This window comes from Eumetopias jubatus, unplaced genomic scaffold (genome assembly GCF_037043125.1).
Source record: "Eumetopias jubatus isolate StellerSeaLion01/CBP00866 unplaced genomic scaffold, mEumJub1_p1.0 scaffold_1, whole genome shotgun sequence".
In the NCBI taxonomy this organism is placed as follows: domain Eukaryota; kingdom Metazoa; phylum Chordata; class Mammalia; order Carnivora; family Otariidae; genus Eumetopias; species Eumetopias jubatus.
Genome location: NW_028274807.1, coordinates 124,015,194 through 124,033,315, shown reverse-complemented (window position 1 = coordinate 124,033,315; position 18,122 = coordinate 124,015,194). Strand labels below are relative to the sequence as shown.

The 18,122-nt window shown below is 36.8% G+C and overlaps 1 protein-coding gene across 1 annotated transcript in view; it reads left to right on the top strand.

Annotated features, from left to right (window-relative positions):
- Positions 1–18,052, top strand: part of PPP2R3A (protein phosphatase 2 regulatory subunit B''alpha) — a 166,397-nt gene extending 148,345 nt beyond the window's left edge. The window contains exon 13 of the mRNA XM_028099045.2: positions 15,484–18,052. Within this exon, the coding sequence (XP_027954846.1) occupies positions 15,484–15,616 (133 nt within the window). The 3' untranslated portion in view covers positions 15,617–18,052. The remainder of the gene's footprint in view (positions 1–15,483) is intronic.
- Positions 18,053–18,122: the final 70 nt, after the last annotated feature.

Sequence of the window (18,122 nt, the reverse complement as noted above, 5' to 3'; positions counted from 1 at the left end):
ATAACCTATAGACTAAAATAAATTGATTAGGCTATCCTCTCAAAATGCATGAAAAAGGATGACAAAATAGACCCAAGTACATAGAAGAATTAAACCATTTTATTTAAAAGTAAATCTATTAATTTATAAACACACACACACACACACACAAACACACACACACACACAAACATTCTATGTGCCAAGCACTGTTCTAAGTATTTTAATGCACTGGGTGCTCACAAAAACGCTTTTTCGTAGATGCTGTTATCCCCATTTTATAGATAGGAAAACTGAACCACAGAAGGTTAACTTGTCAAAACTACCAATATATTAAAGAATACATCATAAGTAAGTGGGTTTTATCCCAAGATTGCTTCAGTGGTTTAACTGTAAAATCTGTCATCAACAGACTGAATATGAAAACAACAACAACAACAAAATACAAACTGATTCTTTGAAGGCATATGATAAAATTTAGTACATTTTTTGGTTTGGAAAAAAATCTTAAAACTAAGCAAACTTAAGAGTAACTTGTTAATGATAAAGGTTATTAATCCCACACCCCAGAAATAACTAGCTAAAAATACAATAGGGAAAAAATCCCATTCATTAATATCAAGAAAAAAGGTGAATTGGGAAATATATATGAACACAAAATTTAACCAAAAGATAAAATGATCATTTGCCATGTTAAGATTAATTTATTAAATTGATATAATCCCCCAGAATATGTCACTGAACTTGATAAGCTAATTCTAAAATTCACATATATACAAGAATAGCAGTGAGTTTGGGAAAGAAAGGTATGGTGAGATATAGGGTATGTATATAATAAAGATAGTATCTTAAATGTGTCAAGAAAAGACTAGTCAGTAAAATGTCTCTGTGGTGAGTGAAAAAAGTACATATTACACTAATGTCTGCATGTAAATAGACTTTAAAAGCTTAAAGGAAATGGGAGAAATTTATGAGGAAATCACTTACAGATTTGAGTACATTTAAAAAGTGACAAATTATGTATCACAACCAAAAGGCAAACAAATTGGATTGCATCATATGACCAGTAGTGTTCTTTTATAAATCAGATTCTTTAAAATCAATTATAAGAACGTAAATAATGACTACTTCCAAAACAGTCAAAAGACAGAAATCTCACCCAGGAAATAAACATGAAAATTCCCACTTCACCAATAGTGAAAATGCAAATAGTTATAGTTTGCATACATATTTGCAAATAGTTAATAGCCAATTTTAACAATTTTAAATGTATTTAAACATTTAACAGAGCCCCCAAAATATATGAAACAAAAATTGCCAGTTCAACAATGACAGTTGGAGATTTCAACACTCCTCTTTGAGTAACTGATAGAACTAGAGACAATAAGGACAGAGAAGACTTGAACAACACAATGTACTTTACTCAATAGAGAACCCTCCACAAAACAACAGTAAAATATGCATTTTTTTCAAGTGCACATGACCATATGATAAATGAATAAGATCCCATAAACTCAAATGGATTACAGTAAATAAAGTGTCTGACCATAATAGAATTAAAGTAGGAATCAGGAATCTAGGAATCCCACAATATTTGGAAATTAAATAATACTTCTAAAGACACATGGGTCAAAAAGAAACCACAGGGAACTTTATAATTATCTTGAAATAAATGAAAATAAAAGAATATACGAAAACGTATGAGGTGCAGTTAAAGCAGTGTTTAGAGGAAGCCTCAGAAAGGTCTAACATCATAATATAAGCTTCTACTTTAAGAAGCTAGAAAAAGAGCAAACCAGACCCAAAATAAGTAGAAATAAGGAAATAATAAAGATCAGAGTAGAAATCCGTGAAATAGAAAATAGGAAAACAATATGAAAGAATTCATGAAACCTAAAGTTGGCTCTTTGTAAAGATTTTTTTAAAGATAAATCTTTATCTGGATCAAGGAAAAAAAGGCATATATTAAAATCAGGAATGGAGGAGGCATCACTATAGACACTACAGAACTTAAAATAATTATAAAGAAATATGAACAACTTTATCCCAATAAATTTCACACCTTAGATGAAATGGGACAAAATCCTAGAAATACTCAAAGTACCAAAACTGATTCAAGAAGAAACGGAAAATCAGAATAGACTATATCAAGTAAGGATAATGAATTGGTTATTAAAGGTCTCCACCAAAAGAAAAGTCTAGGTCCAGATGGTTTCACTGATAAATTCTGTCAAATAGTTAAGGGGAAAAAAATAATACCAATCTTTCACAAATACTTTCAGACAATAACAGGAGGGAGTACTTCCAAACTTGTTTTATAAAGCCAATACTACCCTGATACCAAAGCCAGACAAAGATATACAAGAAATGAAAACTACAAACCAATATCCCTCAAGAGCATCAATATAAAAATTATTACAAAATATTAGCACATCAAATCCAGCAACATATAAAAAAGAGTATATACTGTAAGTAGGTTTATCCTAGGAATAGAATGCTGGCTCACTGATATCCAAAAATCTATTAATACACCATATTAATAAATGACAAAAAACAGTCATCTCCATGGACACACAAAAAAACATTTGACAAATTCCAACATCGATTCACAATAACGTTTACCCACGTAAGGATAGAAGGGAACTTCCTTAACCAGATAAAAGGCATCTAGAGTTAACATCATACTTACGGTGAAAAACTGAATGCCTTCCCCCTGAGATCAAGAACAAAGTAGGGATGTTTCTATTCATCATTTCTACTCAACATTGTAACTGAGGGTCCTATGTTTTGCAGTAAGACAAGGAAAAGACTTTGGAAGTATTCAGATTGTAAAGGAAGCAGTGAAACTTATCTATTCATAAATTATGTAACCTTGAAGCAGAAAATACTTCAGATAGAAGACCTGAAGCAGAATCTACCTGAAAGCTACCAGAACTAATGAGTTAGTAGTTAGCAAGATCTCAGAATACAAGTTCAATATACAAAAATTAGTTGTATTTCCATATACTAGCAGTGAACACCAGTAGGGAAATTCAAATAAAAAGAATAATTGTTCACATTAGCATCAAAAGGAACAAAATATTTAGGAATAAATATAACCAAAGAACTATAATACTTGCCCACTGAAAACTGCAAAAATAATGCTGACCTAAATTGGATTAGAAAGTTAAGAACTGTTGAAATGTCAGTTCCCACAAATCTACAGATTTAACGAATTCCATATTAAAATCCCTGCAGGCTTTTGTTGTAGTAATTAGCAAACTGATCCTAAAATTTATGTAGAAATGCAAAATACCTAGAATAGCCACACTTTTTTTTTTTAAAGATTTTTTGAGAGAGAGAGAGCACATGAGAGGGGGGAGGGTTAGAGGGAGAAGCAGACTCCCTGCTGAGCAGGGAGCCCGATGCGGGACTCGATCCAGGGACTCCAGGATCATGACCTGAGCCGAAGGCAGTCGCTTAACCAACTGAGCCACCCAGGCGCCCCACACTTTTTTTTAAAGGAACAAAATTTTTCGAAAGACTTAGGCTGCCTGATTTCAAAATTTACTATAAAGCAAGACATTGTAGCACGGGCAGATTAAACACTCTAGAAATAGACCCTAATATGGATGGCCAATTAGTTTTCAACCAGTGGAGAATAGTCTTCAAAAATGATGTTGAAATCATTGGATATCCACATGCCAAAAAAAAGACCCCCAATCCATACCTTATACCATATACAAAAATAACTCAAAATGGATAAAAGACCTAAATGTGAGAGCAGAAACTCTAAAGCTTCTAGAATAAAACAGGAGAAAGTCATAGTGACCTTGAGTTAAGCAAGAGGAATAAAAATAAATTGGGCTTCCTTCAGAATTAAAAACTATTGTTCTTCAAAAGGCACCATTAAGAAAATGAAAAGACTGAGAGGAAATATTCCCTAAACATCCTGATAAAGGACTTATGTCCAAAATATGTAAAGAATTCTTACATCTCAATAATAAAAAGACTAATAACCTAACTTTTACACAGACAAAAGATCTAAATACAACTAAATTAGAGATTCGAACAGCAAATAGTTATATGAAAAGATGTTCTGTATTGTTAGACATTAGGAAAATGCAAATTAAAACCACAGTGAGATATACCACACAGCCACTAGACCAACTAAAATCACTAGTTGACCATGATGTGGAGAAGCTGGAACCTCATACATTGGACTGATGGGTATGTGAAATTATATAGCCTCTTTAGAAGAGTTTGGCAATTTGTTAACAAGTAAACATGCACTCATCATATGCATCAGCCGTTCCACTCCTAGGAATCTGCCCAAGAAAAATGTTCACCCAAAGACTTGTACATGAATGTTTACAGCAGCATTATTCATAGTTGCCCAAAACTGAAAATAATCCAAATATCCATCAAACTGGTGAATTGATAAAATATAGTATATCCATAAGATGGAATGATACTCAGCAATAAAAGGAATGAACTATTGATAAACACAGTATGGATGGATCTCAAAATAAACTGAGTGAAAGAAGCTAGACAAAAAAGAATAACCCATTTGATTCCATTTATTTAAAATTCTAGAAAATGCTGGGCGCCTGGGTGGCTCAGTCGTTAAGCATCTGCCTTCGGCTCAGGTCATGATCCTGGGGTCCTGGGATTGAGTCCCACATCGGGCTCCCTGCTCAGCAGGAAGCCTGCTTCTCCCTCTCCTGCTCCCCCTGCTTGTGTTCCTGCTTTCGCTGTCTCTCTGTCAAATAAATAAATAAAATCTTTAAAAAAAATAAAATAAAATTCTAGAAAATGCAAATTAATCTATCATGACAGCAAATAGTGGTTACCTGGGGAGGGGAACAGTGATTATATAAGGGGCATGAGTAGACTTTGGTTGGGAGGCAGGGGAATGGATATTTTCATGATCTTGAATGTTGTAATGCTTTTACAGGTACATACAAAAAGTCAAATTTTACAAGTATGAGCAATTCATTGTATGTCAGTTATACCTCAGTAAAAGAACTAATAATGCATGCAACAACATGGATGAGTCTCTCAAAAATACCACTCTATGTGAAAGAAGACGAACACTAAGGACTAACATATTATATGATTCCATTTGTAAGAAATTTCTAGAAAAGGCAAAACTGTAGAGCCTTAAAGCAGATCAGTGGTTGCCTAGTTCCAGGAATGAGAGTGAATACAAACAGGCACAAAGGAGAGGAGGGGCATATGGAGGGATGAAAATGTTATAAAATTAGATTGTGGTGTTGGTTGCACAATTGTAAAAATTTACTAAAACACATTGAACACGTAAGATCAGTGAATTACATGTAAATTATATTTCAGTAAAACTTGTAAAAAGAAGAGTCAAAAAGTTTTTAGCTTATGAAATTGGCAACAATTTTTTAAAAGATAATTTGTTAAAAGATAGTATGAATTCAGTAAATGTTTGTATTACTACTATATACTAAGCATTATTGGATATTGGTGAACACAGGATCCCTAAGCGGGGAAAACAGACAGATGCAATTAAAATAAAGTATCTTACCTTTTTTTTTTTCAGCGTTCAAAGGGTTATTGATAACTTAAAATCAATGTTTTAAATTTAAGGACATGAATAATCACTGCCCTATGACATTGATATGGCAAATTGGAACCATTCATGCAGCCTCTTTAATAGGTATGCAGATCTGGCCTCCTGGAATCCACTAGAAAAATCCTTGGAAATACTTGATTTGCTTCTTTCTGTTTTAAGAGAAACAACCCCCCTCACACACACATACACAAATTTTTTTTGGCTTTATTTTTTTAATTTATTTTTATTTAAATTCAATTAACATATAAAGTATTATTGGTTTCAGAGGTAGAGGTCAGTAATTCATCAGTCTTATATAATACCCAGTGCTCATTACATCACATGCCCTCCTTAATGTCCAGCCCCCAGTTACCCCATCCCTCACCCCTCTCCCCTCCAGCAACCCTGTTTGTTTCCTATGCTTAAGAGTCTCTTATGGTTTGTCTCCCTCTCTGATTTCATCTTGTTTTATTTTTCCCTCTCTTCCTCTATGATCCTGTTTTGGTTCTTAAATTCCACATATCAGTGAGATCATATGATAATTCTTTCTCTGATTATTTCACTTAGCATAACACCCTCTAGTTACATCCACGTTGTTGCAAATGGCAAAAAAAATTTTTTTTTTGATGGCTAAGTAGTATTCTATCTTAACTGCTCTCATAGAGGAAGCACACTGCAGTAACAACTCACTCTAGGCTCACTACGCAGTAAGACAAACACTTTCAGATACTGCCGGTAGAAACAAATTGGCCCAGCCTCCCTGGAATGTAACTTGACAGTATGTAGCAACAGCGTGAATTTATACCCTTTGACTCTCAATTCCGGTTTGTAAATAATAATCAGAAATTTAGATAGAATTGTTCTATCCAAACAATTGGCATTGGTCACTGGTCATTCTAAAATTAAAAAATTCAAAGTAACAAAAATGTACAGTAATAGAATGGTTCAATAAGTCATGGTATCTATGTGTCATATTTTGCAGACATTGAAATTTTGTGTTTACACAAAAACATGACAGGGTTAGAAAATTGTAATATTTCATTATGACATGTGTACATCTGTGATATACAAGCTAAAAGATAAGGCTACAGACCATTAACTCTGGGCTGTGGGATTGCAAGTAATTTGCTTTTTTATACTGGTCTATAATTTATAAGGTTCATAAAACAAGCATGTATTACTTTGATAAATAGGAAGATGTTTTCTCCCTTATCTGTTTACATAGGTAATATGTTCAAATAGGTAATACATAGGTGGTATGTATTCACAGCAGAAGAGGGAGAAAACACAGATAAACAAAAGACTTCATCTAAAATCCACCATCCAGAGACAGCCTGTCTTCCCTTCTAGACATTTCATGTTTTACAAAAATGGAATTTATACTATGTATTGTTTTGTAACCTGCTATAAAAGGAAGGAGAAAATAGAGATAGCAGGTGTAAACACTTAGAAGTTAGTCTAAAAAGAAGAAAAACTGATGGCAGCTAAAGAGAATAAATAACTGGCTCAAGCAGAAGTTCTTTCCTGTTGTGGCCCTCAGAGAAGGCAGCGGTGTGCCCGGAGAGAGAGAGGAGAGGCAAAGGGGTGCAGACAGCAGAAAAGGGGAGGGATCATGAGAGGAGACACAGAGACCAGCTGTAATGAAATTCGACCAGTGTATATAAGAAGCTTCTGCTGGACACTCCTCTGCTCACGTTGTAGGAGGTAAGATAAGGCCTCCATAGCGCACGTGTGAGTGATGAGGTCCTTAGGGGAGAGGAGGCTTACAACAGCCAGAGCCTATAGAGTACTAGAATGTCAAAGGAAAAGGAAGACCTGTTTACCTGTAGTTAATAGCTGACTGATATATTCAAAAGCAAGGCCAGACCCAGAATCCCAAGGTTCTACGACCTAGGGCTTCATCTCAGGAATAATTACAGATACATCAGGGTGAGTCTGTCAAACAAAAATTACAAGACTCAAATATTAGAAATGGAGGAAGAACGGTGGTACAACGGAAAGAGCAGAGGCTTAAGAAGGAGCCAGACAGATCCGGTTCTACCTCCTACTCACCAGCTGGGCAGGTTATCTGACTCCTGAGGCTCAGTTTCAGAAGACTCCAGCAACTACATTCCAAGGTGGTTTTGACAATCTAAGATAATATATCTAAACACCTGGCACATAGTGGATACGTGATAAATAGTAGCTATTACTGTTATTACTACTCCCTATATGGGAAGAGATACAACATAGCATCATGGTTAAGAGCATGGAATTTGGAGTTGACAAACCTAATAATTTCAGATCCTTGCTTTATCACTTAACTAGCTGTGTAGTCCCAGGCATCCAAGCCTCAGCATTACCTATACAGTGAGGGTACCACCTGCCACACTGAGCTGTTTAAAGAATTAAGACGATGTGTATAGTATCTTTATCCTTTGCCCTTAGGGATAGTACCTATGTAATTAATAAACACTGGCTATTGTTACTACCACTTCTGTGATCTTGGCCACATTAGATAACCTCTCTGAGCTGGAATTTAATCGGCTGCAACATTACCGTCCCACTGCCTACCTTGTTCCCTTCATTCCCAGGGCACAGTACATGGCACGCATCTGGCACACAGTGAATATGATGCACAAACAGCGCTATACCGAGAATTTATATATAATGTATCCAACGGTGTCTGGCATATAAATGCTGGGAAAAATGGAGCTGTTTGTGTTTCCACAAGAACCTGGGCTTCTTCCAGGGCAAAAACACTGGCTTTTTGTTTGGTTGGTTTTTTGGTTTTTGTTTTTGTTTTTTAAGTAGGCTCCAGTGCCCAGCGCAGAGCCCAACATGGGGCTTGAACTCATGTCCCTGAGATCAAGACCTGAACTGAGATCAAGAGTCGCACGCTTAACCAACTGAGCCACCCAGGCGCCCCCAAAGAACACTGCTTTATTCATCATTTAATCCTAGCACCTGGCAAAATGTTAGGAGATGTAGGAGATCCTTAGCAAATGTTTACTGAGTGGCACAGAAGGCAACAGTCCCAGCCGCCACCCTCACTACTAGGATAACTGCAGGAATCCAGACAACTTGACCCTCCAAAAACAACTTGAAATTCTCTATCTACTTTACCATCTAACAAACATCATAGGTAGCCTTTGTGTCAGGTACCTGTACCACCTAATTCAAGGCCGGTACTTCAGTAAAGCCTTCAATAGTAGCCTAGCAATGACTCCAGACAAAGACTGCAAACATTGAGGCTGCAAACACTGTGAATTATCACATCTAGCATACAACATGATCACAGCATACAATAGCATTTGCATAAATTCAAGGTAATGAATGCTCTTGGGGGAAACAGGGTGCCAGTTAAATTATTAATTCAGCTGCCACCTATATGAAGATAACAGGTTAGGATGCCAAATTTATTTATAATTAACATTCTTACAATTCCTGCAATAAGAAAATTATGTAAAGCAGGCTAAAGAGTCCTCCATGTTGCTACCTTAGGAAACTGAAACCTACAATAATCAAAAACAAACCTTTCTGCCAATTTGCCATCTGTTTACTTCACATATTTAGTCAAGAATATTTTACATTATCAGCGTGCCTGGGTGGCTCAGTTGGTTAAGTGGCTGCCTTTGGCTCAGGTCATGATCCCGGAGTCCCAGGACTGAGCCCCACATGGGGCTCCTGCTCAGTGGGAGTCTGCTTCTCCCTCTGACCCTACCTCCTCTCGTGCTCTCTCTTTCTCTCAAATTAAATGAATAAAATCTTTTTTTAAAAAAAGAATACATTATTTTAAAATATTTCTTACAGGATTTTCTGGTGTTTTACCAACAGCTTTACATTTGTTAACCTAGATTAAAAACAATTTTTTTATTCTGAGAGCCTTTATCTGATTAGTAGAGAAATAGAGGCTTGCTGCAGAAAAATTGGAAAATATAAAGAGACTAAAATCACCCTTGGTTCAGTCATCCAGAAATAACCATTATTTACACTTCAGTGTATTTCTTTTTGATGCTTAATGTTACTAGCATGTTCAAAAACAAGACTTTTCAATGCTTCAGAAGTGTTCTCTCAAGCAATAACTCCCATCCATTTCTCTATTATTGGACATTTAGAAAATTTAAAACTGTTTACTCCTGAATGTTTTTAAAAGTAGTTTTTTCCTTTACATTAAATATAAACTTACGTGAATTACTCTTTGTAAGAGTTGTACACTTCTATCAGCACTGGAAAATAAGGTGCTATAGGCAAAGAAGACCAACCCAAAACCCACCAGATGATCTTCCAGGAATGCAGCTAGTAAGAGTCAAGTGTGGAATAAGGGGTGGAGTCTGACTGTGCTCAACAAGGTGGGAGACTTTAACAGAGGAGCAGGTATAATGGAGAGAAGGAGGTACTGTGGATGGATACTGGGGCATGAGAAGGGAAAAAGAAGGAATGACAGCAATTAATATTCCAAAGCGTGTTATAATCTTACAAGTAAAATAGTTCTGAATCATGTTTTATAGTGCTCAGTAAACAGCACCTTTCTGTGGACCTGAATTTAATATGTTTTTAATTTTTCCTGCATTCAACGTTACAAGTCAAAGCCCAATTTTAATTTATTTCAGTAGAGATTCACTGGTACTTACTCAGTGCCAGGCACTGTGGTTAGTAATAAAAATGAATGAAACCCTATCCCTCCCTTCAAGTTCATAATTAGAATATATTTAACCCAAATTTTTATACTATCTACATTCAAACTAAATAAGAATAAACAACTGATAGCTCATGACCCTAGGGAACTGCAAGAGATCAAAAATGAAATGAGATCAACTTTCTGAGGCAAGAAAGTGGATGGTACATTACTAAGAAACTTTAACAAGAGTTGAAACAGAAGATTTTCTAGTTACTGAATGGAGTCAACAAGGAAATGCACTGAACCAAATATCCAACTTCTAAAGTATTTCAGTTAATCTATTTTATATAAGCAAGTTAGAATTTAAAAGTATAAAGGTAAGACTCATCCTCTCCTATTTCTAAAGCATTATAGACTCCAAATTAAAGAACTGTTTAACATTTTATTCTATGCTTATGGCCACCAGGTGTCCTAGATTTCCTCAGACACAAACCCCGAATCAAATACTCTATCCCTTTACCCCTGCAAATAGAATCCCAAAAATGGAATCAAACCACAATTCCCAGAAACACCCTGAAACCACATAATTCCTTTTTTAGACCATATATGTGCCAGTCATTATTTCTGTTCATTCAAGGAATATGCAGAACCAGCCTTAATACTTTTGCCCAGAAATTGCTCATCAATAGAGGGAAAAACTACTTAAGAGAAACAGGTTTCCAAAGGCAACATATTGCTAGCAAAAATACCCATTATTTTCCCTTATGCTAGGTTAAATAATTTGTTCTCAATTTGATACCTAGGCTTTCTAGTGAACTATTTGTGAATCCTAGGAGTTCTGCTTCAATCCTCTGACCCTGCTATTCATTCAAAAATAGCCAGTTTAATTAATAGAATACTTCATAAAATAATCTTCATTTGTGCCCTCAGGAATTCCTAGAGAACAGGATAAAGTTTAGACTCTTACAGTTCTGACTTCAGCGACTTCAAGAGGACTTCTGCACCCTCACTGTACTCCAGCCTTCCCTGACAACTTGACACATCGCTTCACAAAGAGCATTAGGACATCAGTTTTTATTCATCATTTTAAGCACCTAGTGCCTAGCACTATACTATATATAGCCCAAGGAAATTAGTGAGTTGGAAAATGGACACTTTAGAGTCAAGTGGGGAAGACAATTATATAATTGTGAAGGAAACAGAGTGAACCAATAATGGAGAGAGGACTTGAAATTTAGGGTGCTGAGGAAATTTCCTGAGGTGTTGAGAACCTAAAGGTTGAGAAGGAAATAGTTATGAAAAAACCAGGGAGCAAAAATGTTCTAGGTAGAGGGAGAAATATATGCAGTGGCTCTGAGGCAGGAGACAATGTGTTGAGGACATTTTAAAAGACTACTATGGCTGGAATATAATGAGAAACAGAGGAAAATGTGGCTGGAAAGATTCATAGGGGCCAGATCATACAGGGCCTCAGGAAGCTATTGAAAAAGAGCTAAACAAGCAGGTAATATAATCCCACTTACATCTTTTGAAGATAGTAATCTTCAGATCAGTAGGGGTATACAAGAATAGAAGCAGGGAGACAAAATAAGGAAATCCTTGCAGACATCTAAATAAGAGATGGTGGTGGGGATTAAGGAGTGCATGTGTCGTGATGAGCACCAGGTGTTGTATAAAAGTGATGAATCTCACTATATTATACACCTGAAGCTAATATTACATTGTATGCTACCTGGAATTTAAATTTAAAAAAATTTTAATGGGGCACCTGGGTGGCTCAATTAAGCGTCTCACTCTTGATCTCAGCTCAGGTCTTGATCTCGGGGTCATGAGTTCAAACACTGCTTTGGGCTCCGTGCTGGGCATGGAGCCTACTTAAAAATTTAGATAGACAGACAGATGATAGATTAGATAGATAGATAGATGTGGGACCTGGCTGGCTCAGTCGGAAAAGCATGTGACTTTGGATCTCAGGGTCATGAGTTTTAGCCCCACAGCAGATGTAGAGATTATGTAAATGAATTTTTAAAAAAAAGATGGTTACTCAGGCACTGGGAATCAAGAACCTTTTAATGCCATCTCAGGGGGTGCCTGGGTGGCTCAGTTGTTAAACATCTTGCCTTCGGCTCAGGTCATGATCCCAGGGTCTTGGGACCAAGCCCCAGTTAGGCTCCCTGCTCAGCGGGGAGCCTGCTTCTCCCTCTCCCACTCCCCCTGCTTGTGTTCCGTCTCTGTCAAATAAATAAAATCTTAAAAAAATAAAATAAATGCCATCTCAGATTAAAAGATGAACACAAGTTAACCAAAGGGTAAAGGCACTGCAAGCCACCAAAGAACATGTACAGTGGCATTCAGTCCCAAGACCATAACCCATTTTGACAAGATAAATAGCCTGGTATGGCAACAGCAAAGAGTATGTGACAAGAGTGAAGGCAGGAAGACCAGCTGTTAGAAAACCATTGCAATAATCCAAGCAATGAAAATATAGTGCCCTGAACTAAACCAGTGGCAATAGGGAGGGAGAGGCAAGATTGTGTCCATGTATTGTTGTAAATGGTAGAAGAGACTGGCTAGATTTGAAGGTAGGGCAAACGAGGAGGGAAGAGAAACTTGGGATCACTGGATTTCTGGCTTTAAGTGGGTAGATTATGGTAGAGCCAGGTGTGTGGGAAGGATGAGTTCAGCTTTGTATATACTGCCATAATGGAAGAGCCATAGAGTAGGCAGTTGGATACATGGCAGTCTCCAGGTTAGAAAGAGGCTGAGGCTGGACATGAACATTTAGAAACCACAGGTAAACAAGCAATGAATAAAGCCCTAAGAAAGACTGACTGTCCAGGAAAGTACAAAACAAGAACACCTTAATCCAGAATCCTGGGATGCACTGACATTGAAGGGGCAAGAGTTAGAGCAGGGTTTCTCAACAGCACTGATGCTTTAAGTTAGATAATTCTGTTGTGAGGTGTTATCTAGCACATTGTAGGATGTAGGTAGGATCCCTGAACTCTACCCACTAGATGCCAGGAGGACCTACTCAGTTCTGACAATCAAATATGCATCCAGGCATTGCCAAATGCCCCCAGGAGGGAAAAATCACCCCTATTTGAGAAACACTGAGATAGAGTAGGAGAAGTCTCCAGGACACTGATAAAAGGTTCTGAATGAATTCCCTCAATCCAGAAGATTCCTCCAAAGTCTCTGTGCATAGTACTGCTCTTGGTGCCCTTAAAGTATAGAAGATATAACGGTCATATTCCACTATAACCAACACACAGGGTGTTGGAATATCTTTTCTATACTAGACTGGATCAAATCCATTACTAGAAACCCCATTTCTGGTATGAGGCTACAGTGGGAAAAAATAGTCTCTTGTAAAAATCTTATTCACAAATGACACACAAAATATGTGAACCTACCCCCCAGTGCAGAATTAGATGTCACCATCTTGTTCCAGTAAGCCTCAGCATTTCTCTATCATGAGAATAATACCTAACATTTTCCAAGAGTTTATGATTTAATCTCCACTTGACCCTTATGAGGGGTAGGAACTGCTATTAACTCATTAGTTGAAGAAACTGATGCAGAGGGGTTAAGTAACATGCCCCAAATCACATTAAGTGATCAAACTGAGATTGGAACCTGACTTTTCCAAAGCCCATGCTCTAAGGCTAAACACTTTACCATTATTCCAGATGGCCTCCATTAGGGTACAAGTTCTGTGAGGAAGGGGCTAGTTCTTTTTCACCGTTGTATTCCTAGCATTTGGCTCATGCTTGGAACAGAAGCTCACATATTTATTGAGTCTCAGTTCAGGCCTAACTTACTCGCAGATCTGCACTGAGAAGATCCTGAGAGCTCAGTAAGTTTGGGCACCAAGAGGAAGAAAATGTCTTCCACTCTTGACAGGAAATAAGCAGTCACAGTAACTGATACTGCATTGCTAGAACTAACTTTTGAGAATTTTGTTCCAGAAATGGGAGGCTCAGCCATCAACCCTGCCTCACTTACATTAAAGCAGTACCCTCCCTAGTGCCTCCTTACCCAGCAGATGCCAGTTACAGAGGCCTCAAGGAGGTGGGGGAAGAGTGGAAACAGAAATTAAGTATAGAATGGACTATTTCTGCAAAATGAAGTTGTAAATAATTTTTGATAGGATCAAAAATTGGTACTCAAGGATAAGTTTTCCAAACATCAGATAGGCTTTTTTTTTTTTTTTTTTTAACATTCTCTACACTCTATTCAATACCAAGTTGAATAGGTATTACCTCTACTACTAGACATACCTGCCTCAGCATATTTTTCCTCATTAGACAGCCTTGGTATCTTTTTTGATGAAGGGACTATATGTCTAGAAATTTCTGCACAGATACTGTGTAAAGTCCTCGCAAAGGATGAAAAGATTAAGCTGATGATACCAGATACTGTAAGACATTGGTAATTATCATGTATATTTTTCTGGGCCCAGATGTAGCCTCAGCGTATTTATCAATTTAATATTTCAAGCAGCCATCATTCCCACTAGATAAAATACTTTTTTGTCCCTGCCTAAGGCCACCCTCAGGCATAGCCTAGAAGATAATGGAACTCAGGGGATATCAATAACTTCTAAGGGGAATAAGCAAAGGAAATATGCTGTGAAGTTCTGTAAAGAATGTAAGGAAATCCATGAATGGGCTTTAATCTGCTCTATGTATATACTTGCACATTTAAATGTACTTCTTGGGGCGCCTGGGTGGCTCAGTCGTTGAGCATCTGCCTTCGGCTCAGGTTGTGATCCCAGGGTTCTGGGATCGAGCCCCTCATCAGGCTCCCTGCTCTGCGGGAAGCCTGCTTCTCCCACTCCCCCTGCTTGTGTTCCCTCTCTCACTGTCTCTGTCAAATCAATCTTTTTAAAAAAGTAAAATAAATGTACTTCTTGGAAACCATGGAAGCTATAAAGCCACTTGTGGGGTGAGAATGTTCCCCACTCTGCATGGAAGCCACTTCAATCAAGGCATTCATATAAAGCTTGTACTTTATGGACCTCGCACCCTCCCCAATCTAGCCCCATCGATAATATGTTCTCATTCCCACCAGTGTTCCTAGGGAAAGCTAGATACAGCACATTTTCAACAAATTCTACCATGAACTTGAGCTTTAAGGAACAGGGAGAATATGTTTTCTGTTCTAGATGGAAGCATTTTCTCCAGCACTGCTTAGTTGTTTATAGCTGTCATTTAGCAACTGAGGGTACTTTTTGCAAGCTGGCGGTCTTCAGTCCCTAGTTTGCCATATTGACTCCTACCCAAACATTGACATTTAAAAAAAAAAATCAGTAACTCACTTTTGTTTGTTCTTTCAGCTCCTTTGAAGATTATGAAACAGAGGAACCTGTCTCTCCCTCTGAAATTGGAAACAAAGGCAATAAAAGTAAAATAGTAACCTCAAGCCTTTCAGAGAAATGTGGAAAGCTTCAGTCAGTGGATGAAGAGTAGCTGCCAATGTCTTGAAAGAGAGATACGTATTTTAAATGTCTTTTTCTTGTGGAGATGCTCCAGTTTGCATACTGCTTTTTAAAGGCTTTGATTTCTACAAGTGTGTATCTGCACTAGGATCTTTAAAACATTTTTAAGCAATAGGTCTGGATACACATACTCAATTTGGGGGACTCCTCCAATTTGCCTCAAACCTCTTGCAGAGTTTTTCCTCCAAATAAATCAGTGATATACACCTTCCAAAGTCTGTGAATCAGCACTCTTCACCCCTGAATGTACCAAGGATATCTCGGGGACAGTGCCAAGCACAGTTCTCTGCACAAAAGCAGGAGTTGCCTCTGTTGTCCAGCATCCCTGAGGCCCCTCAGGGCTCCTATGGAGCCCAGAAGAAAACTTGGTGAAAAACATTCTGGAACTTAAAAAAGCAGTTAAGGGCCTCCAGAAGTGACTTACCCCTGGTAATAAAAGCACTGCCAAAACATCTCAGAGACTTTTTAAATATGTGTACTGGAGTTCAAAGATCTTGAACTTACTTAATAACAATTTCACAATGACCTGCCAAACTACTAGTCACTTTACATCCTCAGGTATTTTAACCACTGGGCCTTCCAACCTTGCTGGCAAGTTCTGAATAATCTCTCCCCATCCTGTGGATCTTATATAAAACATGATGAAAAAACTTCTAAGTACAGAATTTGACTCATACTTGAAAAAGTTTCCTTTTATCTAACATTTGTGGAGAATTACTGAATGACTTATTATCTCCCAATTAGTTGATACCCTATCTGTACTTCCTATTAAAAGGCCTACTTGAAGACAGTGATATACAAAAATTCTTACCAGATGTATTCCTTTCATCACTGAATATTAGACTAAGCCACAGTAAAGGCCTCAATCTATTATCCCTTCATATTGAAAAGGAACTATTTCAAATATCCCACCACCTCAATATTTATCACAAAAATGGAAGAAAATAGTGATGCCATCCATAAAGGAAACCTGTTTCATCTGTACTATAGTGGTAGATGTGTTCATTACAGAATTTTACATTTTTTCAGCAAGCCACAGTGCAGCCAAATTCTACAATATCCTTAAAGATAAAACTGAAAATAAACTATGAAAATGGATGGACATTTCTAATAGTGTAAATGAAAGAAACCTGCAAGAAACTATAACATCCGTGCCAGTCATCACCCTTTCCCCTGGGTTTTTTGCTTTAACCACAAGTCCTAAATGTCAGAATAGTGTCCCCTGCCAATCTGCTTTGGTTCCCCCTTACGGATGTGAAAGTCAAAAAATGAAATAAACCTTGGGCTATGGTAGGCAAAAAGTAGAGATAAGTGCAATTTAGGAAATGTACCATTAAGTGGTACAGTAATAGTTTTTTTTTCAGTATCTGTTGCCTGTTATTTTACTTTTCATATCAGAATTAATCTTCCACTTAATGGTTACATTAAGTGATAAATATTAAAATTTGGCATCCAATACTTCACAAACTAAAGGCTTAAAAATGACTAAATTTTTAGGAAACACTACATGTAATAACCCAAACACACTAGTAAATTAGGATTAAAAGTATTTGTGATATGTGAAGTTTACCATCTATTCCATCCACCCTTTACCAAGGAGAGAGAGCAATTAAATTTCAGATTAAAATATTAAAAAGGTAGAATTTTTCTTAGAAGCCAGATATGGTTTAAAGGTTTTTTTTATCCATAATGATCTAAACTATTAAGACTCATCAGCAAAAAGCAAAAAAAATTTAATTTTCCAATATACATTGGATTTTTTTTTTTAACTACTACTTGGCTTTTACCTTTTTACCTTGTATCTCCTTACTGAAATCCTCTTGCTTTTACTTTGGTCTGTATTTGGTTTCAAAAGTCTGTAATTACTATAAAAAGTAACAGCTACCAATATCATTCCATTTAAGATAAAGCTATTTTAGGTCACCCAAAGTTTATTTTCAGACACAAGTGTTTCACTGTAGTCCTTTCTTAAGAGTTGAATGCAAGAAATGTGAATTCCAAGGAACTAGGACAGTATATATTTGACTTTCTGGTAAAGATCTCAATGAATAAAATCATTACTGCCCAACTGGAAATTTCAAGTTTTTACAATATCCCAGGCTGCTTAATAAAAATTAAATTGAGGGTTATCATAGTGTTAATGCTATTCAATGAAAAATGAGTTTCACAGCAAAACATTAATTGCCAACGTACTCAAACTAATGAAATTATGTGTATTTTCCCTGCATTTTGTCTGTCATTGTGTATGATTCAAAGTGTTTATAAAATTCTAGATTGATCAAATGAGGTAAGTCATTGCTCAACTTTTGGAAATGTTATGAAAGTGTGTTTGGGTGGAGAAACCTGCATGATTTAACTTGTTTTTGTTTTTCCCTTTTTGCAAAACTAAATAAAGAGACAAGTTGTCAAATATGAACCACATTCACTAAGGTAATCACTACACACTTTTGGTTTTATTCACACGTGCACCTCATTTT